The sequence below is a fragment of the Saccostrea cucullata genome, unplaced genomic scaffold, assembly GCF_032062105.1.
Source record: "Saccostrea cucullata isolate Sc308-1 unplaced genomic scaffold, CSIRO_AGI_Scuc_v1 ctg392, whole genome shotgun sequence".
Classification (NCBI taxonomy): Eukaryota; Metazoa; Mollusca; class Bivalvia; order Ostreida; family Ostreidae; genus Saccostrea; species Saccostrea cuccullata.
In genome coordinates, this window is record NW_026922758.1 from 55,392 (window position 1) to 83,192 (window position 27,801).

A 27,801-nucleotide genomic window follows, 5' to 3' on the forward strand; every position below is an offset into this window, starting at 1 on the left:
TACGAATAAAACTTAATTATTAAGAGAATGTCTTAGTTAGAGAGACACTTCATAAATACAAGGGCAGTTTGTTAGAAGCACAAACATCCAATGAAGATCAATTGTTTTCTCAAAGATGAACACACAGTCAAACCTTGTTATCTCAAACTCATTGAGTAATGATAGAACGTCAAGATATCTGAGGAGTCCAGATATCAAGGATAAAATACCAAAGAATAAAGGGTTTAATTTTGACTTTAAAATTACTGTAATATATCCATGGTATTCCAGATTTCTGTTTTTGAGGTACCGAAGTTGAACTGTATTTGTGCAGTATTTGAATTTTATTATGAATCTTTGAAAATGAGTATCAAGAAAGTATTTTTAATGCTTTCTTTAACAGAAGCTTGAATTCTCTAGCTATTAGAATTAAACTTTGATGAATGCAATAAAAGTAGTCTGATACAGATTTTGTTTATTCTCAAGTCATGCCTATAATACAATGTTAACTTGAACTCCCTACCTATAAAATGTTTAACACAGAGTGATGTCTAATCCAACCAATGTCCCTGGCATAAGCAGTGTTCAGATTAAACAAGTTTTACTGTACTTGATATCATTATTCATAATATTAATATTCATTGGTCCTTTTTAGATGGGCTATTTTTCAGGAGTGCATTCTAAGAAAAAAAAGAGGAACTATAAGGAACAGAACTTTCTCTGTTTATTAATTAGGTAATTGTTAAGTGGCCTTTCTGTACTGGTGTATTGTTGCCCCTAGATAGAAGTATTGGTATACATGAAGCAGATGGTTGACTTGTAAGAGTGTCTACATCCTTTGCTGTAGGCAGAACGTTTCCTTCCTATACATATGACAGGACTTTCCATAGCACATTTTTATGTTATGAGTTTGATTTTCTAGTATTTATGATACAAGCATAAAGAAAAATCCATCTTAATTGGTATTAATGTATGCAAGCATTGCAAGGTACAACAGTCAAATGGTTTAGGAAAGTTTGAGGGGAGGACATCTGAGTCTTGCAAAGTAAAGATATCTTTTTAATTTGGATATTGCTTCACTGACTTTTTGAAGACCATCAAAAGACCTTCCTCCCCCCATCCACCCCACCCCCCGCCCCACCCCCACATAAACATCCTCGTTAAGTAGGCCTTCAATGCACAGCAAGGAAAATTGAAATAGTTTATAAGGCATTTCAGATCCTTCTTAAAGCAAGTCATAAAGCACCATCAGCTTTTTGAAGACAATTATTTAGCATAGCCTACATGATAAATATGTGTTCTCTCTGTGTTTGACATGTACCAAGGGACCCGTACATTATGAAACTGAAACCCACCAAAACAGTGTATCTCTTTCATTACCAACCAGCCCCTGTGAACAAGGCTGTTTGACCACTGACATTCTGTTTTGAGACGCTTCTCTCTGCTGTATTGAACTAAACATACCTAGCTAGGTAGATCACAGGGACCAGTCAGTCTTACCTGTAACCTAATCCCTGTATACCAGTAGATAGAATAGGGTAGGACAGGTATATAACAGCTTACCCACCCCCTAACAACATAATGATAGGGGGTAGATAAAAAGTGAATCTGGTCACAGACAAAGTGAAAACTTTCCTCCTAAACTGAGATGACCCCAATGTCTGGGATCTACCTGTGTAAAGGGGAAACTGATTTATGGCCAATTACTGGATTTTGTGAGTGAGACACAGGCTTAAAGATCAGTTGTCTGCTGATCCTGGCTAATTCCTTAGCCTTGTTCTGATTGTCAAATTATGTTTTAAAATGCTGTATATGCCACATATCTATTACACAAGAAAGATTCCAGAAATGCTACATATACATGTGTATCTATCTTGCGTCCTTGGATTTTGGTTCTTATGTAAGCACCAGTGCAACATGATAGAAATTAATTATACTTTATTTTTTGATCAGGTGAAATTTTTTATTTTCACTTTAATAACCAGAATATAACTTTTAAAATGGTTTTGTCAGAATTTTGATTTTTTAGAGGGGGGGGGGGGGGGTACCTATGGTTTAATTTTTTTTAAAACTCTTACATTTGAGTACGTAATGAGAACCCTGTAAAATAAATTTCTCTTTCTGATGAGTTCATTCAACAAAACTATCCTGTGTTAGATTTGGATTGCCTTGAGATGGTCATTTGAGGACAGGTAGGCAGTACATTAATTATAAACTCGAAGACGTTATAGCCACTGCAGAATGTAGTACATAGCCTGACCTTTCACTCGGTTTTTGCTGATTATTTCTGTTTTGTTTCAATGACCTGAATTCCACAGACAGCTGACCTGTTTAATCGGTGCACAAAGAACAAAAATTCTGCCTATGCTGTAAGATTTGTCATGTACAACCAGGTGAATTGTCTTAAACCGCAGACAAAAACTAGAGTACATCACCTATCTCGGTGTTCAGGTCAACCCACAGTTACGTTTGGCTTTAGTTTGTTTCCTCTGACATAGAACAGATGTCTGAGGACTTTGATGATGGTAGAAAGACTAGTAGGTGAAAGGCACAGTATATATCTGGAATTGTGCTGATAATGTAAATTTTGTTTCAACTGTCACTTTTTGTGACATGCTACATGTTTCTAAACTTGTCTTCACAAAAATGATCTTCGTATTATCTAAGCCTTTACTTTTATGATATTGTGTATGACAGTTATTACATATGTAAAAATAACTTGGTCCGTTTTCTATTTTTTTATTTTTTGTTCAAATTACAGGGGTTGTGAAAAATCAGATATATCAAAGCACATCTTAATCCATGAGGAACCCAAACATGTGTGTGATGTATGTGGTAAGGCCTTCCGACACATCAAAAACAAAGAACTCCATCTCAAAAGGTAGGACATCCTCAGAGGAAATTGTACCGTATTCTCCCTACTGTGTACCATCAACAGGTACTCTCTCCTTTTGATATTAATAGAATTAACCTTGTTATTAAGAGAATTCCCCTTGTTATTTAGGAAATTCCTCTTTGTTATTGAAGGAATTCCCCTTGTTATTGAGGGAACTCCTCATTATTGAGGGAACTTCTTCTTGTTATTGAGGGAATTCCCCTTGTTATTGAGGGAACTCCTCATTATTGAGGGAACTCATCCTTGTTATTGAGGGAATTCCCCTTGTAATTGAAGGAATTCCCCTTGTTATTGAGGAAACTCCTCATTATTGAGGAAACTCCTCATTATTGAGGGAACTCATCCTTGTTATTGAGGATTTCTCTTTGTTATCAAGGGGATTCCCTTGTTGAGGAATTCTTTTTGTTATTGAGAGATTTCCCCATTGTTATTGAAGGGAATTTCCCTTGTTATTATTAAGAGAACAGAATTTTCTTGATATTTATAAATTCCCCTTGTTATTGATGGAATATCTTTTGTAATTGAGAGAACCTCCCTTGCTATTACAGACATAATGGACAGAAGGACTATAAGTGTGGTGTGTGTGAATTCTATGGCTACACCTTCACGGACATCAGGAAACATATAGAGAGGAAACATTCCGACGTCAAATCTCATGTCTGTGAGAAGTGTGGATCCATCTTCAAAACGGATTCTCTTCTCAAGGTAAGAATAACTTAAAGTTACTTATACTCAGAACTTGAATAATCATCTCAGTATTTCATCAACAAGCCAACAGCAGTACACCCTGGAGTGTTGAATTACATGTAGCATGCAAACCTGCCGAGTAAGAAAAGTTTTTATTTTGGATAATTATAATTTTAAATTGTGGAATTAAGTCTTTATATATTTTGCTTCCTTATAGTGAAGATCTTATTGATGGATTGTGAGCTTTGCAAGTTTGGTTTTTGTTGTTGTTGTTTTTTTTTATTTAATATATTTTATTTATGTCAGTTTTTATGATTTTTTTCAGGAACACTTAAAGAATGGGTGTGAGATGTTCATGATAGAGCAGGCTTTAGCTATCGCCACGTCAACAGGGGGGACAAGCCAAGCCACCATTCAGATTCCATCCAACTCAATCTCAGCGGATAACGAGTTCATCTCTAAACCGGGAAACTCGGGGCCAGTCAACATAACAGTAGAACAGGTCACGTTGGGAGGTTAGTGGTCATCTAACATCCATCACTGACCAACAGGTCAAAAATGAAATAGAGTTGCCTCCCTTTGACCAGTGAGACAAATTATGTATATCATTATTGTGTACGCTGGTCAAACCCAATACATTCTAAAAGAGCAACAGGTGTAGCAATAAATGTGGAAAAAAAATAAAGCATAATTGTCTCATACATGACATTTCTTGTCAATCACAGCCATTTTCTCTAGACTTTTTTTTTTTGAAATGAATTCAGGTGGTTTTAAAAATTTAATAAATAACAGTACAATCCTATATGAAGGAGCAATATAAGTGCATCATGTAAAAAAAAAAAAAAATCAAAGTCAATGAAATCTGGAATGTCACTGTCATAAACAATGAAATAAACCTGATTGTGAATTAATTAGACATTAAGCATAATTAAGTTCTGAAAAAATCACTTGCAAATTTAAGTCCTTTTTTCTTTTTTTTAAATTGGGAGTGTTTTAACAAATTTCAGAAACATCATTTGGATTCCCACATTTAGATCTTTATTTCTCTTTTGATCCAAAAATCTTTGCTTTTTTAGTCTTTTGAAGTATATATCCAGTCAGATGGAAATTTTACTAGAAATAAATCCTGTTGTGCAAATTAATAAGCAAAAATATGTAAAATTTTGATTTTTAAAAAGTTTACAAGTATCATTTGCTTTTTAAAAAAAGTTTATTCCAGAATTGAATTAAGTGCCGGGAAATATGTGGAATGCAGGATTTTGCTCTTAGTTACCTCACAGCTTCTGAGGGCCTAGGTGTGCTCTAGCAGTCCTTCACTGCCAGTCTGGCATGATGGTTATCTGAGTTGTCTTTCTTTCCCCAGAGTTACTTACTGCCACCCTTAAAGTGATGCCTTTCTTTAATGAATGCTAATTTATGCTCTTAGTGCATACATAGATGACGGTATAATTCATATCTCTCACAATTGAGTAATGTATGCAGTAAAAGCATCATTTAGACAGAGATGAAAGTGAAATTAAGCATTCTGTTTCCTTTTTGTTCAGTGACTGTGTCATGTGACGAAGGTTGGGCATTTGTTATGAAATGTGAATGGGGGGAGCTGTTAAGAGATGATTATCATAAGCTGAAATCATGCTGAGTGGACTCAATTGTAAAAGGAAAATAAAGATCACCACACTTCAAAGGAAATCCTGTTATATATCTGCTTCACAGCAGATGTAATATGTCATAGGTATAGGGGGACCATGCTGCTGTCATATTTCTTTTAATTATCCACTTTCACTATTTGGTCCTGGGTAGTTGGAATTGTCAAACCATGAACCTGCTGCTTGTATAAGTTGCAGATGCTTCAAATGGTTGTCATTTCATAAAAAATGCATGTTATCGAGTAGGAAATACCATATTGGCCCTAATAAGCACCCTATATTAAAAATTGGGGGGGGGGGGGGGGTCCTATATTTTCCATGATATGAAGATTTGATTTTTAACAGATCATCTCATGCTTTGAAAAAAATGCTTGTCAACCAAGAAACACATCACTCTTGAACACTTTGAGTCTACAAATAAAGAAATTTATTATTGTTAATTGTTTTTATTTAGACATATAAAAAAAATAATCTGAGAGAATTATTTTTTGTTAGCTAAAGCACCTTAAACTTCATGTGAGAACTATTGATTTAAAGAATACTGAGGCAGTTTCAAAAAAGGTGCTGTGTTTATTAGGGTGAATAATGCAATCGATATTACAGAATAAACAGGAGACTGGAGACAAAAGCATGTATGGCAGATGATGCTCCCTGTATGACACCTGGACATGCATGCTTTATTCTGATCGTCTAAATTCACAATATTGTGTATCTATCTTCCTGGTGGCAACTTACACCATTTCCTGTAAAAAGAATCTGAAAGGAAGTGAAATTGCCATTGGATTTTTCAGCAACAAAGACTTTGAATTGTCGAGTTTTGATATGGTGTTACCTTTGTAATAAAATCTTGCATAGTCTTAAATCTGTTTTTAATAATCTGTTGTCCACAGAATGATCTTTACATTTCTTTTATAAAAAGAAAAAAAATTGAATGTCCTTGCATCTTAAGATTTGTAATTGGAAACTTGTTTTGCTAAATCTGACTCGTTTATAATTCCTTTGCATTTGTAATTTGTACATGCATCTTCTTTACAGGTAAAATATGCAGTTTGTGCAGAATTTTGTGTGGTCTTCAAATGTTTTTTTCTTTTTGTTTAAAATTTGTGATATACCGTACCTGGATATGGCCAAGTTTTTTTATGAGGGAGAGAGAAGGACAAAAATTCTTCTCCATATCAACAGAGCCGAGGGTTATGAATGAAGGGAATGCAGTCTGTGTGGGGAGGAATGCCTTAGCCGCCCCGGCTTATGAATGGCATACCTCACAACACAGCCTGGCTTTTATGATGTCCCATTTAAAATATCAATTTCCGTCCATTTTAATTTCTTTTAGGGTTCATTTGTACACTGAGGATTTGATCACAGGTTTTTGCAGGTACTATAAGAGTTTAGCTGCAATGGTGCGACAGGCCATAAACATTAATCCTACCTCTCTCAACTACCTGACCAAGGGCTACAAAAATCTTATCAGCACCAATTTCTCATACTTCACATTTTCTCCCTTTTCATCCACAAAAACAAGATTTAAAAAATAAACTGGTTTTGCGGCAAGCAATGAAAATCACAGTGTAAATATTTAAAGATTAGACTGGAAGGATGAGAAGTACCGTGTCAGCAGATTTCAAGTGACTGTTGACAAAAGCTTAGACGGCACAGTCACAGAGTCCTGCAGTGGCATGGCACCGTGTAATTCATGGACTGGAGTCTTGGAGTGGAGTTATGGAGTGGAGTTTGGAGTCAATTTTTGGAGTCAAGCAAAATTGCGTTTGTTAATAGAAATAGAGTTCAGAAGAAACTAGTTTTACCTAAAGCATAAACATTAATGGAACACACGTCCGTTTTCTGTTTGTCCATAGATAACACCTTATCTTGAACTGTGGGATGAATAGACATATTAATAAGTAGTCAAGACAATCAAAAACACACAGATTACCTCATGACATAACCTTTGATAGAATTTTTAATAAATTCTTACTTTCATATATGGTGATATTTGAACCACGAGGAATAAGTTTTTGATATTTAGCATATTCATTTTTTGTTAAAATAATTTGTTTACGTATTTCGTATCATTTAACTTTACCATCCGCTTTAGATATAATAGGAATAAATGAAATAATACTTATTACATTTTTTAATTTATCGTCTTATCCCTCTGTACCTTTTCTTTTCATGCCCTCGCAATAGAAGATTCGAAGAGGGTATTTAGATTTTGCCTTGTCTGTCTATATGTCTGTTAGTCTGTTTATCAGCACAAAATTTAATCCCATCCAAAGCTTTTGAGTGGGTAGGGCTATGGCTTTCATATTTCATATGTGTGTATTTCTTGTGACAAAACTTCTCTTCTGGGATCACTAAATTTGACCTCTTGACCTTGAACTTAGGGTTTGCCCCACTTTTACCAATAATTTCTAAACTTTAACCATAGCCAGTATTTTTTTATTAGTTGATGCTAGGGCTTTCATACTTGACATGTGCATCCATTGTAACAAGATCTTTCATTAGGTATAAAATATTTTTACATTTGACCTTAGAATTTGACCAATTTTTCAAAATATCTTGACCATAACGTCTGAAATGTTAGTACTAATGCTTTCATGCTTTTCAGGTATATTCCTTATGACAAGACTTCTATTGGGTATGACAATATTTGACCTTTTGACATTGACCTTAACGTTTGACCCACTTAAAAATACATTGACCTAGACCATTTGACAAATTTCAACCCTCGCCATAAGCTGCCATACAGGAGCATCAGTGTTTCACAAACACATCTTGTTGATAAATTATGATATAAAGAATATTTTTAAACATCTGCTACCTTGGAATAGTTCTGTGCTTTTCCTCAATGATAAAAGTCATTGAACTGTTCACCGAAAACAAACTATCAAATACCTAAATAACGGGACTGCTATAATACATGTACGTTACTCTTTGGAGGAAAACACTGGCTAATCCTCTATTCATTTTCAGTTTCCCTAAAAAAAATGTTAGTACTTTATATGATGACTCGGCGCTCAAGGTGATTAAATGGTTCTGTTGTAATCGCAATGCACTGCCGGCTCTTGTATAATTAACTCTTGACAGATTCTGATAAAACTGAGTTTGTGGGACATACAGTGGCAGTATCAAATTCATAAAGTGTCTCTCATGCTATTTTATCACAATGGAAATTATGGCAGGATCCCTGATAAAGGCGGGGCCGTAATTTAGATTTTTAATACACCAATACATACATATATACATATACAATACATATAAAACCGCCGAAACACACTGCTGAAAAAACAATAATGTTAATAAGTAATAACTTATTCAAACCGATGTCAAAATCAAAGAGAGATAAGAAAAATCACAGCACTGTGTCGGGTCCTATAAATTTAGAATTGCGTGGCTGATGGGTGTTGCCTATATGCACTTAAATTAGAGGTTTATCTTGCCAATAAATTATTTTAGAATATTGAAGACAATCATACAAATGCCATTTCTGAAAAAAAATTCTGCATAATTATGTTTAAAAAAAAATCTAAGACTCCAAAAATTGACTCCAAACTCCACTCCATAACTCCACTCCAAGACTCCAGTCCATGAATTACACGGTGCCCAGTGGCATTAGGGGCCATATGTTAAGGGTCTAAAAAATGTAGGTCAAGGTGTCAGAAATTAAACAGTGGTCAGTAGGGACCACCATGTACAAAGCTAATATTGAGAGGAGTGTCTTGTATTGTTGGTGACCAGAACGCAAATATGCAGTTTTTATTTTTATGTCAGGTTTGTTTTTTCAGCCCGGACGGATATGTCATATTTCTGTATCAATTATAAAACCTAAGGTGCTTGTGGGGTCCAGCAATTTCTATGGGCTACTCTGTAAGGTGTTCCTCTATTGACCAGGTTGATGAATCATTAATCAAGTAAACAGCTAAAGTGAAAGCTTGCTAATTTCTTGGTCAGCTTTTTAAGTGCAGTGACTTAGACTATCTGATGAATTTTGTATATTGTTGAAAATCTGGGTCAAAAAGTAGATATTTCATTTTTTTTTTCCTGTTGTGATCTAGAAATAGTTTATATATATATCCTTGCTATTCATTTAAATTCTTTAATCTATGAGGTATATACAGAATATTAGGATGCATTAGCATAATGTTATAGGGGGAAAATGATGTAATTGTCATATATGAGAGTTTTAGAATATATAAAATACATATCTGATCAACAGTGATTTAAAGTAAGCATTTAACAACCAAATTCTATACATGATATGGAGAATGTTGGAATGGGATATTGTAAACTTCAAACAGAGAGGTGGATACAAAATTCATGTAGCATGAAGTGTATCAATTTTAATAAAAATATTTCAATATCTAATTGGGATAAATTGACATGAATCGTTAATATGTTGAGAATGAGAACCTCTCATTGTTGCAGCTCGCATCATTAACACTCGAGGATTTTTTTTCCTGTTCACTTTTGGGAGGTATGTCGGGTGAGAACCCAAAACTTAATGGATGGTCAAGTCAGTCAGACAAACACAAGAAGTAGAAAAGAAAATAGAAAGAATGTGGAGAATTTTTCTCAGCGGGTTGAGTTTTCATTGTAAGTGGTCAGGGGGCAGGCCGGAGGACAGGTACCCAGGGTCTGGATTGATGTCACTTTCTGCAGTAGCCCTGTTGGCCTACTTCCTGTGTATTGTAGAGGGTTTCTATAGGTTATGGTAGAGTTATCACTGAGGCTCATCATTCCTGTATTGTTACCGCCTTGTAAAACATGGGTTTTTGGAAGGTCAGGAATTCCAGACCTTTCTGTGAACATATGTTGTATTTGAAAACTGCCCGCCCAAAGTTCTTTTGCTTTGAATTTTTTTATTGGAGTTTTACTGCATATGTACTTAGCTAAATGTCTTGTTCACATGAAACTGATGCTAAAATGTATCTTGACACATTAAAGAATTATGGCATAATGATTTTTTTTAATAATTAATGAAGGAAAGTCATAAATAATAGCAGTAAAGTTTCCAGGAAAAGACATTTTAAAATTTTTGTAAGTTATTAAATACTTCATGGTAAATTGCTCAATTTCACAAAAACCAGCTCAGAGAAAGCCAATTTTTTAATTGTTCCTCATTGCTAAACATTTTACTTGAGCAGATATGACGAAGGGGAATAACTCTAAAAAGGAAGACTTCTCAGCTTTTAGATATTGTGTCCAATCCCTGTTTGGGAAATTGTCAGTAAGGTTTAGTGGGATATATTGTTCAAAACAACTCTGTAGAAAGTACCACAAAAGGTGGAAAAGATTTTTGTAACAGACTAGTTTTTCCAACCAAACCAAGTTATAAATCATAAATTATGTAAGTAAAAGTAAAAGTCAAACATTTAATATACACACAGTTGAACTGCTGAGCCCGACAAAATTGTGTATCAAGAAAAAAGTATCTTGTCTCCTGTCTTCTCCCAATTTAGCAGCAGATACCAATTTTTTAATAAAATCAGATGAAAACAAAGCTAAGCAAATCAAGTCTGCACTATTGCAGCCAATAAAACTATGATTTAGACAGATAACAATATTGCTGCATGACTTAGATCTTTTTTGATCAATTAATGTAAGTACATGAGGTTTATTGTCAGTATATAAATCTATGCAGTAGGTTTAATTTTTTTCTGTAGGTGGTCACAAGTCAGCTAACATCATGATTACACAACTGTTTAAACTTTTAATTTACTGGCAATTGAAAAAAATAGTGATATCTGATTTAGACAAATATGGTTGTTTTTGGCTGTACTGTAATGTAAAAGTTCAATACACCTTTTTAAGATTTAGATAAGATTTGGTGTTTGATTTTACAGAGGTGGGATGCTGATTATACCCTCAGTGTGGTAATGCACAGGGTTTTACTACTTCATAAACATTTTGTAATCGTGTGCAGCCAGATCTTATGTGTGGGTGTGTTATAGAAAGTTGTCTCTGATTTACATATATAACTTTTTAACTACTTAGTAGTTTTCTTAACCGTTTCAATATGTAATGAATTCTGGGTAATTATATTTTCAAGTCTGAGGGCCCTAGCTACAGACTTAACATACGGTAGCTAGTCCTTGTTGAGTTTACACCTTTATCATACATGTACTAAACATAAGAATTCAACTTTTTAGACTCAAATCAGTGCTTAACTATTGGACCATGTTGCAGTTTTTCATTTCATTCCATTGTACATGCTGCACATTAATATGCATAGCAATGATTGACTTCATCATAGTTATAGAGATTTAGTTTCTTCACCTCTTTGTCAAACACAGTATCTATTAAAATACCACAGCATCAGCATTTCACTGGTCCTATAAAGTACATGTAGATGTTGACTGATCAAAGGAGAATATAATTGACTTCCTATGTACAAATTTTTATAAAATTTTCACTGAAAACAGAGTGTAATGTACAAGGTTATTGTATATAAATATAAGTAGTGTGGTTATGGTTAAGAGATCAAAGTTGTTGATGATGGACTGTAGGATAATTAGAAGCATCAGGGCATGAGATGAAGCATTATGGATATATATTGGAGGAGAAATTTTATCTGTATGATATTTGATGTAAAATAAACACTTTAAAGCCCCTCATACAGGGAAAATGATAAGACCCAGCAATATAACGGGAAATATTCCATGTGAAGTCCAGGGAAATGGAACTATATCAAGTAATGATTTGATAGACCATGGTGGAAATTGTCAGCAATGTTTGGTCTGAGATTGGAGGTGACTTTGATTTCCCTTAAAATCGCCGGGGTGAAGCTGGCATTAAATGAGTAATAAAATCGGGGCCAGTAAATATTTATGTGCGGAATGTAGAAACAAAGGACCAGCCTGGTTTATCAATTTGATTGCCTGACCAGCAAAACCACTCATGCACTTTCCCCAAATAAACCATGGAAGGAATATCAAAGACATTTCTGTAACAAGAGGGTATGAAATTGATTAACTGGTTGTCAATTATTGGGGGGTATGATTGACTGTGTATTGAATTTTGGGAGAAGTTTTCATGCTTTGGTCAGCAGGAGCCATCCAAAGTGGTGACCAAAAAAAGTTTAACAACTTCAGTTCCTCTGATGAAGTTCACACATTGTTATCTTTTTTGATGGTTAGTTATTTATGAAATTCTTATTGCCCTTAATGGCACTCTTTTGGGAGATAAACATGATAGAATCTTCTTATGAAATCTCAGATATATAAGGTAGATTATGGCATTTTTGAAAAAAGAAATGAAATTTATGAGATTGGTAACAATGGTACTGAGTTTCTTAAAAAAGCTTTGGTTGTAATATGAGTGAACCGATAACTTTTGGAGAATGTGTTCAACCACACTGTAGTCATTACATACAGAAGTGAACTCAGAACAGATGATGAGATAGGAAAAAACTTAGTAAAATGAAGTTTGAACACACCAGTGCTGTCTGACTTTTGTTCTGGTTTTATACCATAGAAACCTATATTAATGTGTGAATGGTTTTCAGCTCGTGGGACCCAGTAGATGTACTGTTGATAAAACATGAACTGCAGGTAGATCAGGCTGATGTGAATCTAAATTACAATTCCCTTGATTACTTTATAATCCTCACACATGACAAATTGAGTTTTCTCAGCCATTCTCTGTGATGTGGAACTGTATCAATAGCCTGAGCCCCAGGAGTCAGGTGATCCCAAGAGCCCCCCTGGTAATCACTGCAGTCTATGTCAGAGTGCCTCGGCACAAAACCCAGCTGTGACTGCAGAGGCCAAAAAACACCTCACACAGTAGGCTCGTAATGCGGAGGTGATCGGGTTACCTTGAAAGGTGACAAAAGATGTGCAAATGAGGACATATATTACCTACATAATGTCTTTGATCTGATATTATAAGGTAACATCCCAATAAATGGCACATAGCACACAGTCATAGGGGATGAGTAATCCATAATGATTGCCTCTTCTTCATAACACTGATTTTCTATTGATGGGTTCAATGTTATAGTGATGCTTGACTGATGGGACATAAAGGGAGATGTTGCAGTAGGTAGGAATGTAGGTGGATATAATGAGATATAAGGTCATAAAGGCCGCAAGCTCAACAAGTGGATAATTGTATACTGAGTGCACAGGTACCGCGTAGAACAGGTGGTTCTGTTTCAGCACTTAAGACCATGTATAAGAGAGGTGAGAGTGATAGAGAGATAGATATCCAGATAGAGAGAGACACCCAGAGAGAGAGAGAGAGAAGAAAGGAAGGAAAAATATAAGATGAGGAGGGTTGTCTACATATTTTTTCTTGCTTATATGCATAAAATGATATGAATGCAGAATTTTATAGACCTGTAATTTAAGTATGGACAAATGATGTATGTCACATAAAAAAAAAAAGACAAGGACACAGGACTAAAGTTTTCTTAGTTAATTTCCGGAACATCATATGATTTCTAATCTTTATTGGGGAAACTGTAAACAGCTCAAGATGACCCTCACAGACTTAAATGTGATCATCCTTAAGTTCAAAGAGATAAACAAATTGATTTTATAGAATTTCACATAAACTAGTATTTATAATGGTCTGATAGAATGCAGTGGTCATCAACTGAATCCGTTAGATGGTATCAGCTCTGGTAATTATATAAAGGAGAACAACTCTCCTGTATTAGTCTGGTAGATAAAAGATAAAGAGATATGAGTATATACTATCAACTGTTTAAGTGCAGTTTGAAGTAACATGCAAGTTGTAGAGATTTGAGAAGAAGCAGGCAATCTTTTGTACATCTTCACGCAATCTAGGACACAATATACACAACTGTAGGCTATCAGTTAGTAATTCAACATAGACAAAGGCAGGGTGAGAGTTCTTGCCTTGCTGCTACCATAGGGTTTTACCCGATTATAATCTCTCCGATTATCCTTGTGTATTCAGAATCCATGAGCTCTCCTGCAATACACAATACCACAACAGCCACAAGGACTGATTGTTTAATAACAAGACCTGTCATAAAGTTGATATAGCATGATTTGCCATTCAGTGGGATGGAATTTCATAAATAATTGGTGTATCTGGGTGCACTGTTATGTTTGCTTTGGGTGGGTGAGGTCTCTTTGTGAGAGGATTTTGAGGTATAACAATGAATGAGATGAAAAAAATGGCTTTACAATAAAATTGGCCTATCAGAGGAGACCATGGCATCCTGTCATTAAGAGTTAAAAATCTTCAGGGTCAAAGAAACTCTTTTCAAACCTTTTGCTCTAATTTCTTAAAAATGTTTAAAGATTTTTTTTTACATTTTGCGATTTTGAGAAGAAAAAGAGGTTTTTTAAAATGTGTATCTGTGGAAATTAGAAAAAAAGTGTCCAAAAGATACTGATCTTTTCCAAGTGTCAAAGATGGGAGCTGTTTAAAACTGAATAAAGGGCAGTAATTTGTTTTTTCAAGGGTCACCGATATCTCCTGTTAGATATTGTCTTATCTCTCAAGTTTGAACACAGATTTAGAACTGTAAAGAATGAAATGCCGTCCATTTTCCCAAATTTTTCTTTTTGTTAACAATAGTGACTTTTGTCCTCATGTAAAGATATATGATGTCAGCTTTGCATGTTAAGAAGAGATATATCCTAGCGAACCTTGCTGATTTCAAAGAAGAAATATATCCATGATAAGAAGGAGTAGATAACTTAATTTTCATTGTGGGGTCTGGGGTATTGAGATGGTACACAGCATCAAGTGATTGTTATTACACCTTTACCTTAATGGGTGGCTCATACCACGGGTTAAACAGGAAGCTAGAATTGAGGATATAGATAGCTTATCTTTATAAAGTAGACAGGTAAACCATTGACCTCTTAAGGAGTGGGTTAGCTTTGTCTTAGGTGTATGAATGAAATGGAAGTATATCAACCTAGGTATGTGACAGCTTGCAGTATTTACAAAGGAAGGAGATCAAGAGCAAGAAGCCGTTGAGGGAGTGTCAAGTAGTGGTTGCAATTAGGTTTAAAAGCAAATTATTTCTACCCTTGAATCTGCTGATTTGCATTTTATATCAGGACTTGTATTGTTGAAAGTGTACACATTGATTTGCTTATTTTCCAAGAACATTATTTGGACTGAAAGCAAAATATGGCTCTTGCAATTGTGTTTTCTTGTTTGAAAAGAAACAACAGCCTCTCTTGACATTTCCAATTAAGTCAGTATATTAAGGAATTAGCTTGAAATTGATGAGTCTGTTGACAGTCAAAACAAATAAGGGGACAGTGGATCTCCTTTAATTACTCCTTCTTAATTTGACACAAATGATCAAACCATTGACTCAATCAACTTGGTGTGTATGAGAGAGTCCAGTGTTTGTTTTCTTGCTGATGTAAGTCTCTGGCCATCAGCTCCTTAGTTGACAGAAGAGATAGAGCAGTTATGAAACTAGAAACTTCACCTAATTACCACCAAAGGGGAAACAGCCTCTTCTAATGGAGTATCCAAGTAGTCTATATTACTTACCCCTTCTCAAAGAGACAAACAGAAGCAATACACAAATTGACCAAGTCTTTGAGGTCATTCTGCTTTTTCTCTTGTCCTTTGTGGTCCGGTTGACCAGGTCAGTAGTTTTAGGTTATGGGTGTCAGAGGAAGAAGATAACTGATTATGAGAGTTTTCTTGTTCTGCTACAGCTCAATTAATAGCAGATTGATGTAGAGTAACAAGTAGGCATTCGATGACTCTGATAACTAATGCAGTGCCAAGTTAGGAACAGTTGAGTTAAGGATAAAGGTGTGGTCTTGATGGGCAAGAATTTGACCAGAGCTGACAATGAAGACTAATAAAGTTTTCACAGATGCAGACAGAAACTTTTTGTCTATTGTTTGCTTTGCAGTAGATGCTTTGAATGTCACTGGAACAGTTAGTTTTATCTAGATGGATGATCTGGTAGATGGTGACCATCCCAAATTTGTATTGCAAGAGGCTCTTCAAAATAAAAGCCAATTACAATAATGAAGTAGAGGACACAAATTTCACTTACTGTCATTTGAAATTGTTTAAGCTTAAGCAGTAGGAAAGGGCAGGTATGTAAAAACAATGAAGCATACCAAAAGTATCCTACAAGATGGTCTCATTTGTGAAAATGTATCTAATACAACTCTTAATGAGGAAGACGGGTTTGATTGCTGAATGATTTGATATGTGTCTAATTTTATCTTATCAAAGTAATTTGAAAATACTCATTTCCAGCAATTAGTGTGAAAAATTAAGTGAATTGACACTGTAAAATTTGTAGATTGATTGCAAAGCAGGTGCTTCTAATGAAGTGATGATTTAGGGAATGGCCAGTTTCACTGTTATCTTCCACAACTGTGGTCATGGCAGAAATTGATTCCACATGTAACAAGCTTAGTACATTGTTTTTAATTTGAGGGGACCTAGGCTATAAGCGATGAGGGACATCTCAGCTGATTTGGGGAGGGCTTTTTTCAGCTGATTAGGGTCACATTTTCTTGCGGTTTCATCAGGGTCTGCCTAATCTTGTCTGGATCAGGATGGCATGACCCTATGATGCCACTCCTGGGGGCCATTTGTAGAGATTTTTCTTTGGTACCAGTCTTGTGACCAGGGCATTGAGAGGACACATACATATTGCATGTTGTATTATATTAGAGTTGTGACCTCTGATATATATCAGTGTTAACTTCTGGGTTTTCTGCAGGATCTTAAAGCTTAAGATTGTTGAGATCAGATAGATAATTACAAGGAGTTATATACTTGCTGATGTAATAGGAAAATACCACATATCAGTTTTCCTTTTCTCAAGATAGTTTTAATAATTCTGTCAAGAATTTTCTGAAAACGCCATTGTTCTATATAACAACACCCCCTCCCCCCCTCCTCTCCCAAACTTCCAAGTATGCTTTCTTCATAGAAAGTTGCAAAGATTAATTCAAAATTAGCAAGAGACCAATATTGACTGATTGTTATCAATAGAATTGATAGATAAATTCAGTAAAAAGACAACTGATATGAGGAAAAATTCCCAATTGGAAAGTATCAAAGTGACTAAAAATCCATTTGTACCAAAGAAATACCTATTCTCAGCACACAGGATTGTCCCATCAGAGACAACACATTTATCTTTCTGTGGGTCTTCAAATCTGTATCAGTTACACAAGCTATTAACCACAGATTAAGAAGTCCCTATGGAGGTCTCTACTGATTTTAGGGTCACCCTTCCTTTGATGACTGTCCAGTAGTGAATTCTTGTCTATCAAGCAAAACATGAGTGATTCCCCGCACTTGCTTCCATTCCTGTAATCTGCAATATGTAGAATTCCCTGTTGTACATGTAATTAATGATGTAGTCAATCAAGATTATCATTGATTAATTGTGTCTCTCAACTTCATTTCAAGGTGTTGTTTTCTGAACTCTTTTTCTTACTTTCTCCTCAGTTAATTTGTTACAACACTAAGATATCAATAGTTTTGAAGGTAAATTTCAGGGGAGCTAAAATTTTTAAATTTATAAATCAAAGTGTAAATTACTTGCTCCATTATTAGCAAAATTAACTTTGCAACAGGTTTGATATTTTGCAAATCAATCCTAAATCCTTGAAATTAAGTGCATGTCATTTAAGTGGTATTTGGTGACCAACTTACAAGATTTTTATAACATATTAACCCTGCTCTCTTCTCTTAAAATGTATATGTACCCACATTAGGATAAATTTCTAAGATTATACATGTGATATAGGAAAGTGCTCTAGCTTAACATACCATAGAAGGAAAACTGAATAGCTTAATATATACATGTAAAGGGTCAGTTAGATGCAGGAAAGGTTGTTGACTTCTTATTAGGAGGTATTTTCCCTGGGGCCAGGTATGTAAGACATAAAACCTGTCCTCAAGGTCTGGCATGCTATTGGGAGGTCAGGTATAAGTACAGTATAGACGATGCTAATACCAGTGGACAGGTGACATCCTGGAAACCAGTTGAGCGGGAACCATTCAAACTTCACAATAATCAGCAGCCAGATTCTGGGTCTGTCCTGTTCAAATATTTGTATTTTAAAGATGACCATTTGTATTGGACGAGAGTGACATAGATACCTAGGGTCAGGAGGCTTTAAGGAGAAGTGAATCACTCACAGTATATTTAGCCTGATGAATGCGATTTAATGGGAAGACAAGAATGTCGTACCTCACAAATAATGCTCTGGCAAACAAAAACACTGCATAATATGTGTGACCAATGTAAGAACGGTTATCTTTGGCTAATATTTGTGGAAATGATAGGAAATATACAGTCTGGTCAAGATATGTCTCACCAGCTTTGTGAGAATTAAAACCATTCATTACGGTAAATTTCACAGAACAGACTAGTTGTCCTATTCAAAAAATTAAACTATTATTAATATATTTAAAATTGAATTATGAGTTGTAAATATTGACTGACTTTGACTTCCTTCTGGAAATATCTTCATAGCAAGTTCTTTATTTTTATCAATAACCTAGTTATATGTTTAGCAATGGATGCATTTTGTTTGCATACTGCATAAAGATTTATTGATAATGTTTGCATTGCGCAAAATGTTTTTCCTAAGTCCTGTTCAAGTGCTCTTCTCTTGATTACCTCATGAACCAGACATTTTCAGGTGATGTTCTTCAATTTGTTCTAAATGAGTGCTTTTAGAACATTCAAAAGTGGTTGCTATTGAACTTCTTGAATATTTCTGGAAAGCATTTCTTTTCTGGAAAGGATGCGTTTCTATAAATAAATTCCAATTTTGTCCATTGGAAATCTGAAATTATTTCCGTTTACAAAGATGAAAAGGAATATTTCTTCTACCTCAAGAGCACTGTCTGCTCATACCATATTACGTCACTGTATTTAGAAGTCCTTTCTATGGATGTCTGAGGGGAAAAATTAGAAACTCTTCTAGTTAGTTCTCTAGGAAGAATTACAGCAATTCTTGTTTTCAAGAAATAAAATTCAAATAGACTCAGGTTGGGTTTTGTCTTGGCTGCCAAATATATGATTTATGAGTAGATTTGTTAGATTCTTTTGTTTAAAGAAGCAGTAAAATCAACAGACATTTATCTTTTAAAAATGTATACCCAAATTTAAGATTCATTTTTCAATCATCTAAATTGTTTCTGTCAAAGAAACTTGAATTAAGGACTTTGTTGGTATGCACAGAAGGGAACAATTTATCATGACACCCATGACATCATCATTTATTGCCTACATAATAAAATGACATAATTTAACAGATTTAAACAACTTTGCAACCAGTTTTATTTCTTGTTTTACAGTTTTAACCTCTGTACATATTACACAGTTACAGTATGCTCTGTAATCATTGCTCATAACATAGCTTTGTACATGTTAAACTGGCCAATAAAGGTGACAGGTTGGTTCTAGCAAAGTGTAATGACCATTACAAATCATGACGCAACACCGACAGATTGTATTGGAAAACAAATCATTAGGGAAGACATTCAATTTAATGAAACAGAGAATTGGGTTATTTCATCTTGTATGAGCAGGTAAGATTTATACCCCCCAATTCTGCTGATTTTAATGAGGAATCCACTTGGGTAAGTTGGTTTAAGTAATCACTACGAGGGGCATCCAGCTGGGGAGATCTTATTGTGTCTCCAGTCAAACCTCAGATGGTAACAGCTTGTGGAAAGCGAGTATACTGGGCTCTCTAAGATAGATGGCTGATAGGCTTTGTCCCTGTAATTGAACGATCTCCTCCTTGTCACATACCAGAGAAATCGTCTATATGGTCCAGAGGGTCATCCAGTTTACCTACATGAAAGTTTTGATATCATATTTTAATAATCAGACTAAAGAATTTTTTTCTGTGTAGAACACCCTGAGCAATAAATTCCAGGAACACTTAGTTCAATCAGCATTAAGATCTGATGAAGAATGTTTAATATGATTTGGAATGAAAATTTGTACTTTTAATGTATAAAGGGTAGATTTGGAGAGAACTTGATATGATATGGGTTCATATTTAACTTGACATCCATATTTTAATCCATTTCTGTGATGTATATTTATATGCCTTTTAAAAAGGAATTAAATATGAGAGTATAGTGATCTTCAAGTTAAATATACATCTTTTTCATTGTTATTTTAGTATATTAAGTATATGATTTTAAAATCATGCAGCATTTTTGCATTTCAGTCCATTGAGATATGGACCAAATTTGCATGGAAAGCACATCCTAAGAATGGATACTTCCTATTATTGCAAATATTGCATTTTGCTAAGACTGATAATATTTCAAGAAGAGTTTTATAGAATAGGTCGAGATTATAATCACTAAAGCTCGTACCTGAACCAAAGTTAATTGATGGGGCATTAAAGAATATATCAGACAGCTTCAGAAGCTGGAAGTGATCTTTTTCAGATGGAAGCCAATTGGACATGTGCAACAAAAAAAATAAAAAATAAAAAAGAATCCTGCAATATTCCTTTTAAGATTTATGTTCATTAAGATAAATAGATACTGCCAGAGGAACCCCTACAAAAACAAATCCCACTTTTGGGAATGATTGAAGGATATCCCTGGAAGTCCCAAGATTTCCTTCTCAAGTCTCACTTCTCCCATGTCTTAATGAATAGGGATAATTCAGGACTTAGTGTTCCTGCATTTGTCCTGGAATAACCCACTTACTTCAAGTGTGACTGTACAGGAATTTGTAGGACATGTTCATTACCCAAATGTCCTGTAAAATCCCACTGCCACTGTTGCAGGTTTTTGCAGGACTTTTTTCTGTTTTTCAGGACTTAATACTGAAATTAAGAGACAAATATTGTCCTACAAATTCCCATAAAGTCTCACACTTGATATAAAAAGGACATTCCAGGACTTTACATTGCTTTCCAGGACTTATAAATGAGAATATGTCCAGAGAAAAGTCTTGCAATATCCCTAAAAATCTTTTAAGTTTTGAAATTGGATTATAAAGGACTTTGGATACAGTAACAGCACTTTTTGCTATTAATATATGTACAGATTTGAAGCCTCACATTTGCATAAAACGTTTTATTGATATTGTAGATAGCACCATAGTTCAGATAAACAAATTATAAAGAAAGTGAATTCTGTCCTATACTCAGCACTCGGGTTCCATTTATTTCCAGTTTCACTTTTATATCTAAAATTCCCGCCGACTGTGTCATTCATTGATGGTTTGAAATAAAATCGGGTTTGATGTACACCTAATTCCTAAAGAATCATTTAAACGTTTGAAATAGCATATGTTAATCAAAGTCTTTTACGAGCGTCTTGCTGATTACGATGCCATACACTTGGCGGGTTCTCCATTGATGATGAAAACAAGAAAGTTTTTCAAATGAGAATTAAAGCATTGACAACCAAAACACACCAGATGCACATTTGAACTGTGGAGCATGTGTCCAAATGGTTGGGGGTAAGTTTTGAGACATTGATAAAAACTTTCTGTTAAAGTTATTCAGTGTTTGGCATTCTGATATGTGTATTTTTTTTTCTTTTAAAGATTTTTACATTCTAGATTTAATGTAATCACATATGGTACATAACAAGTTGATAAATTCGCGGTAAAATTTTATTTTACAATGATCTTGTGTGATGGGTCAGTGACCCCTTACAAGTAAAGAAGTAGAAGTAGATCGTGTCTAACTATATATCAGGGACATAACATGATGATTAAAATATTTTAGATACGAGTCCATGTCAAATCGGTCAAAGTGAAATGACAGCTAATTTGGAGTTGCACATATCCTGTGGAAAGGTAAGGGATAGAAAGAAGTGGACAATTTAATCATGTTAATTAATACTTTTAGTGCAAAATGGACAGTCAAAGAATAATTTTAAAATATTATGTATCTTAAATTCATTTAGAAAATAGAAAAGAAAAAAATCTCATGTAATTTTTTTTAATTTTCTACTTTCTACCATTTACTACTTGTATTTGATTGTCTAATAAAGTATCATGAAGGATTTTTTTTATTGCAGTTTGATTTCTTGGCAGATATCCAGCCATTTTCGAAGAGTTCAGAAGACTTTCATGATGACTTTGCTATTGTTAATCAAAAAGTTCAGCTGACAAATTTCCATTTTGAACCTCACAAATGTGTTATCCGTTTATCCTAAGAAAACATTGTCAAATTAGCTATCAACCCCATTGCTTTTTTAGCTCACCTGAGCCAAAGGCTCAAGTGAGCTTTTCTGATCACAATCTGTCCGTTGTCTGTCGTCGTCGTCGTTGTTGTCGTTGTTGTCGTTGTTGTTGTCGTCGTCGTCGTAAACTTTTCACATTTTCATCTTCTTCTCAAGAACCACTGGGCCAATTTCAACCAAACTTGGCACAAAGTATCCTTGGGTAAAGGGGATTCAAGTTTGTTCAAATGAAGGGCCACGCCCTTTTCCAAGGGGAGATAATCATGAATTTGTTAAAAATTAATGGCATTTTTAAAAAATCTTCTTCTACCGCTGGGCCAGGAAAGATGAAACTCATGTGGAAGCATCTTCAGGTAGTGTAGATTCAAGTTTGTTCAAATCATAACCCCCGGAGCAAGGGTGGGGCCAAAATGGCCGACCCAAGTTTTACATAGGAATATATAGGAAAATTCTTTAAAAATCTTCTTCTCAAGAACCACTGGGCTAGGAAAAATGAAAATCATGTGGAATCATCCTGAGGTAGTGTAGATTCAAGTTTGTTCAAATCATGACCCCCGGGGCAAGGGTGGGGCCAAAATGGCCGACCCAAGTTTTACATAGGAATATATAGGAAAAATCTTTAAAAATCTTCTTCTCAAGAACCACTGGGCTAGGAAAAATGAAAATCATGTGGAATCATCCTGAAGTAGTGTAGATATATATGACCCCCAGGGCAAGGGTGGGGCCAAAATGGCCGACCCAAGTTTTACAAAGGAATATTTAGGAAAAATCTTTAAAAAATCTTCTTCTCCAGAACCACTGGGCCAGGAAAGATGAAACTCATGTGGAATCATCCTGAGGTAGTGTAGATTCAAATTTGTTAAAATCATGACCCCCGGGGCTAGGGCGGGGCCGAAATGGCCGACCCAAGTTTTACATAGGAAGATATAGGAAAAATCTTTAAAAATCTTCTTCTCAAGAACCATTAAGACAGGAAAGATAAAACTCATGTGAAATTATCCTCAGGTAGTGAAGATTCAGGTTTGTTCCAATCATGACTCCTGGGGCAAGGGTGGGGCCAAAATGGCCGACCCAAGTTTTACATAGGAATATATTGGGAAACCAATATATTTAAAATCTTCTTTTCAAGTACTTCAAAGCCATGATTAGTGATATTTATATGGAATCAACCTAAGGTAGTGTAGATTCTAGTTCAAATCATGAACTTGTGGGGGGTTAAAATTCAAGCCCCCCCCCCCCCCCCACCACCACCACCACCACCACCACCACCATCACCTCAGTAAACTTTCAGTTCTGATCTGATATGTGCTTTTTCCTAGCTGATGTTCTCAGGTGAGCGCTGTGGCCCTTGGGCCTCTTGTTTAACTTCTCTGTTAAATCATAATATACATGTAGCTTAAAACATTTCTATTATGACTTTTATAAATTTGATACAATAGATAGATGATTACTTGAAGACCTGTGTAAAAATTTTAATAAGCAGTGTGGTTTTTCTGTCATCTGCGTTTATCCAACATTATTGTTGCGGTAACAAATTTAAATTATAATATTATATTGATTTGCTTTGTGCAAGTGTGATTAACCACAGTAGGATAACTCATGCAGTTGTGTCTTTTTATCCGTATCTGAAATCCTAATTCATTATAAACAAAATTGTACTGTGTTTTCTTCCGTTTTTCAACATTTAAATGGAAAAAAAATCATACCATTTTTTGGTTTTATTTTTATTATGGTTCCGATTCAACAAATTTTCATTTTTTATTTTTATTTTATTTTCGTCCGACGACCCAACCTTTTCTTAAAAATTCCCCTTAAACAGAAAATAGAAAAACTCTGGCCTTATTAATAAGCACTTGGGGATCTTTATCATGCTGGCACCTACTGCGACACGGGGACCTCGGTTTATACAGTCATCCACAGGACTGATCTCTACATCCCAGTGGGATTCAAAAGCGTAATGTAAGGATCAACACCTTCCTTCGCAACTCTAAAGCAGATGCTGTATTCAAGGCACAACGTGGGTAAAGTATTCAGTATTGTTAAGTTCAGATTCCTATTTTTATATGCAGACTCAGCAGATTTACTCTGTAGCTTTTTTTCATTTATGCAAGAAAATATTCCAAAACTGTTTAGTTCCACACAAAAATACCTCGTTTACTCGCGTTCTTATTGACAGCTTTCCACTTTGTTTGTATTGAACAAATTGTCGAGGAGTAAATATCCTATTTTAAAAATTAATATTTTATGCTTTTAAAGTTGGTATATTGTGAAAAATTGTGACAATAAGAATAGTGAATGTCAATACATTGTGTATGTTAAGAGAATTATACTGAGCTTAGATTTCATTAAGAAATCTGCACTACATATACATGTAACAGTTTTGAATGAATATGTATTCCACATAGGAATTGCTAATTTTAAAAGTATCCAATTATTGTTACTACTTTTACTTTGTATGCAAAATAAATTTTATGTCCATTTTAATATCATTTATATTTATAATTTTTTGATTTATAGACATTATCCAACATCTTTATAATCTCAGTTAGTAAGATAGACTGGGATTTTCCAGGAGTCATTACATCAACCCAAAAGCAGGATTTTTAGGGATGTCCCATAAAATCCTGCAAATTCCTAGCTGCTGATACTGTCCTGCTTACTGGGACTTTCCATGATAATCCCACATTATCCCCCTTCAGAACGCAGGATTAAGTGGGACTTTGCAAGAATTCAAAGGGCAGAATTTATTATGTTCAACTGGTCCCTAAAATTCTTGAAAAGTCACACTGCCAATACCGTCCCTCTTATTCCTTGTTAATCTGGCCTCAAAGAACCAGGACTTTTCAGGACAATCCTGATAAATCCTGGAACTTTGTCTCAGGACTTCCTGGGATATCCTGCTGAATTTTCAGAGAGGCAGTGAGAATGGGTTTTTAAGATTTGCTATTTAAAATCAGTCTATATCTTTATTGATGTATCAGTCCATTTTTCAATTTTTTACACCCTTCATCTTCTCTATGAGTTTTACCTTGTGAATTAAACTTGCGTAATGGCTCAGTTTAAAAAAAAAGATAATTTTTTAGCAAATTTTATTTGCTGATACAAACTAGGTAAAGATTTTCAACATTGTCAAAAATTGACCTTGACCCTCTTTTGACATTGACGACATTCTTTAAATTTTCATTAAACAAAGTTTCAAAGAAACTGTTTAAAATATTTTTATCAAATTTTATAATATGTTGATTTATTTTGCTTAGAGCTGTCCAGATGTATGATATTCTTTTACCTTGACCTCCTTTTTGCTAAGAAACTATTTAATATATTTTTATCCAATATAATAGTTGATGTTCATATATATGAAGAAGATAAATTTTACTGCAACTTTTTCTTTTGGTCCTGACATTTCTTATGACCTTGAAGTTCTTTTCTTTTCTTTTTTTGCATTAATCTGATTTCAAAAGAAGCATCTATTGTAACACATAGATACATTTTATACTGATGGATATTTTAAGAGCTATTCATTGATATTAAAAATTGTTGCCTTTGATCTTTACTATAACCTTGACCTTTACTGTGTTATTTTTGCATTTAGCCAGTTAAGTTTAAAAGAAAGTATTTAAGATATTTTTTCTAAACACATATATCAATACATATTGGCAAAAACTATTCAACTGTGTCAAAAATGTTTGACCTTGACCCAGCTTTTCTCTATTTTGCATTGAGCTCACTTTCAAAGAAAGGATTTTTTATGAAGACACATTCATTGGTTCATAATTTGCATAGAAATTATCAACCTATGTTTCACCTTGACCTCCCTATTGAAATTTGTCTTTACTTTCTTGTGCTTAAAAAATTCAGCTTAAAAGAAACTATGCATATTTTCATCAAACTTCATGTACCTAACATAAATCAGTGAGAGCTATTCAACTCTGTCATAATTTTCTGACTTCAACCTTATCTGTGACCTTATCCTTAGTATTACTTGTGAACCTCAATTTTGATTGAAGAAACAAGGAATATTTCTTTTCATTATGCAACACTAGTAGTGGACCTTAGACATATTTTTAGTTTCTTTGTGTTACTGACCCGTGATGTTAGAAAGAGATATTCCAGCATTGTAGGAGACTCTTTATTGTCAGGAAGAATGCTTTCAATAAAACTAGAATTTCTTTTATAAAATGTCTTTTTTTGTAATAACACTCCATTTTTCACACCACCACCTCTGGTCTGAACAAAGAAATAAATCTCGATCTTTAAAACTAAATCTCAGAAATTTCTCAAATAAATTTAAAGAAATGGAGTTAACTTAGGCCAGGACTAAAATAGTAGTTCCACTGCACTGAGACAGACATTTGAAGTGATGATGTGAAAAAGTAGTCTGCATAATTAATCCATAATAGCTAATGTACATTCTTACCTTTTTATACATTTTTTGCATGTCATTATGACCTTCAAAATGGATTAAATTTAAGTAGTGGTAGGTAACAAAAATTGTAAAATGCATAAATGGTATAATCTTTCAAGAATTCAGATACTAATCTGTTTCTGTAATCAAATGTCAAAAGAATTAGAGTAATGAGGACTGCAGGATATGTTTTTCAATTAAGACTTTCTAGAGAAGTCATCTAACCCTTCAACAAAGGATCCCTCTTAATGAGCCTGGTCAACTGATGGGACAGCATAGAAAAATCTGGCCTGGGGAACTTATACTCTGATTGGTTAAGGTTGAGAAGTAACAAAAATCATCAGATAGTAACAAACATTTGTTACCAAAACTGTCAACTTTGACCAAAACTAACAGAGAAGGTCTCGAGCACCATGGAGCGGAGATATGTCCAAGTCAATAGTGCAGATCCCCCTATAGGGCTGTCTTTTGATTCTGTGTATTGGAGCTTACACATTGTACCCAGCTAACATTGCCTGATTAGAGACCCCATATGGTGACATTTCACTCCATCTTTCACAGCAGTTTAAACTCCACAAAATAGCTACTTATCTACTTTATCATTGGAAATCTTTTTCTTTTGAATGACAATTTTTTTTATTAATTAAATAGGTTACTAGGAGGTCTGGAGAAACAGCTTCATTGTTTGTCTGTCAGTTTCTCTGTTATTTTATTTGTTTGTCAGCCTGACCTCTGCTCCCCCTAAACATTATCTTTTGATGACCAATGTTGACCCCCCAAACAAATCTTGTCACCTCTTATCAACATCAAATTGACCTACATGAAGCAACATTGCTTGCTACCAGACTACAGATTTATTGCATCCCATTTTTCTTTGGTCTTTCTAATGTCAGAATGGCTCTGTTTTCTGCCCCTGAGAAAATGGACAGATTTCTCTTTCATCAAATTTTGTGAATGGAGAACAAATTGAGACAGAGAATGTGTGCTTCCTGTTGTAAAACAATTGCAGGAACCATCAAGAG

General features: G+C 34.6%; 1 protein-coding gene and 1 long non-coding RNA gene across 5 annotated transcripts in view; both read left to right on the plus strand.

Annotated features, from left to right (window-relative positions):
* Positions 1-27,801, plus strand: part of LOC134262385 (uncharacterized) — a 73,016-nt gene that overhangs the window by 24,152 nt on the left and 21,063 nt on the right. For all 4 annotated transcript variants that reach the window (XM_062744763.1, XM_062744764.1, XM_062744765.1 and 1 more), the window contains exons 16-18: positions 2,741-2,860; positions 3,424-3,580; positions 3,888-4,077. In XM_062744763.1, coding sequence (XP_062600747.1) covers positions 2,741-2,860; positions 3,424-3,580; positions 3,888-4,077 — 467 coding nt within the window. The remainder of the gene's footprint in view (positions 1-2,740; positions 2,861-3,423; positions 3,581-3,887; positions 4,078-27,801) is intronic.
* LOC134262384 (uncharacterized) lies at positions 20,752-22,348 on the plus strand. Its single transcript, XR_009991005.1, has 3 exons — positions 20,752-21,643; positions 21,915-21,985; positions 22,210-22,348. It is a non-coding gene; the product is annotated as an uncharacterized LOC134262384 (long non-coding RNA).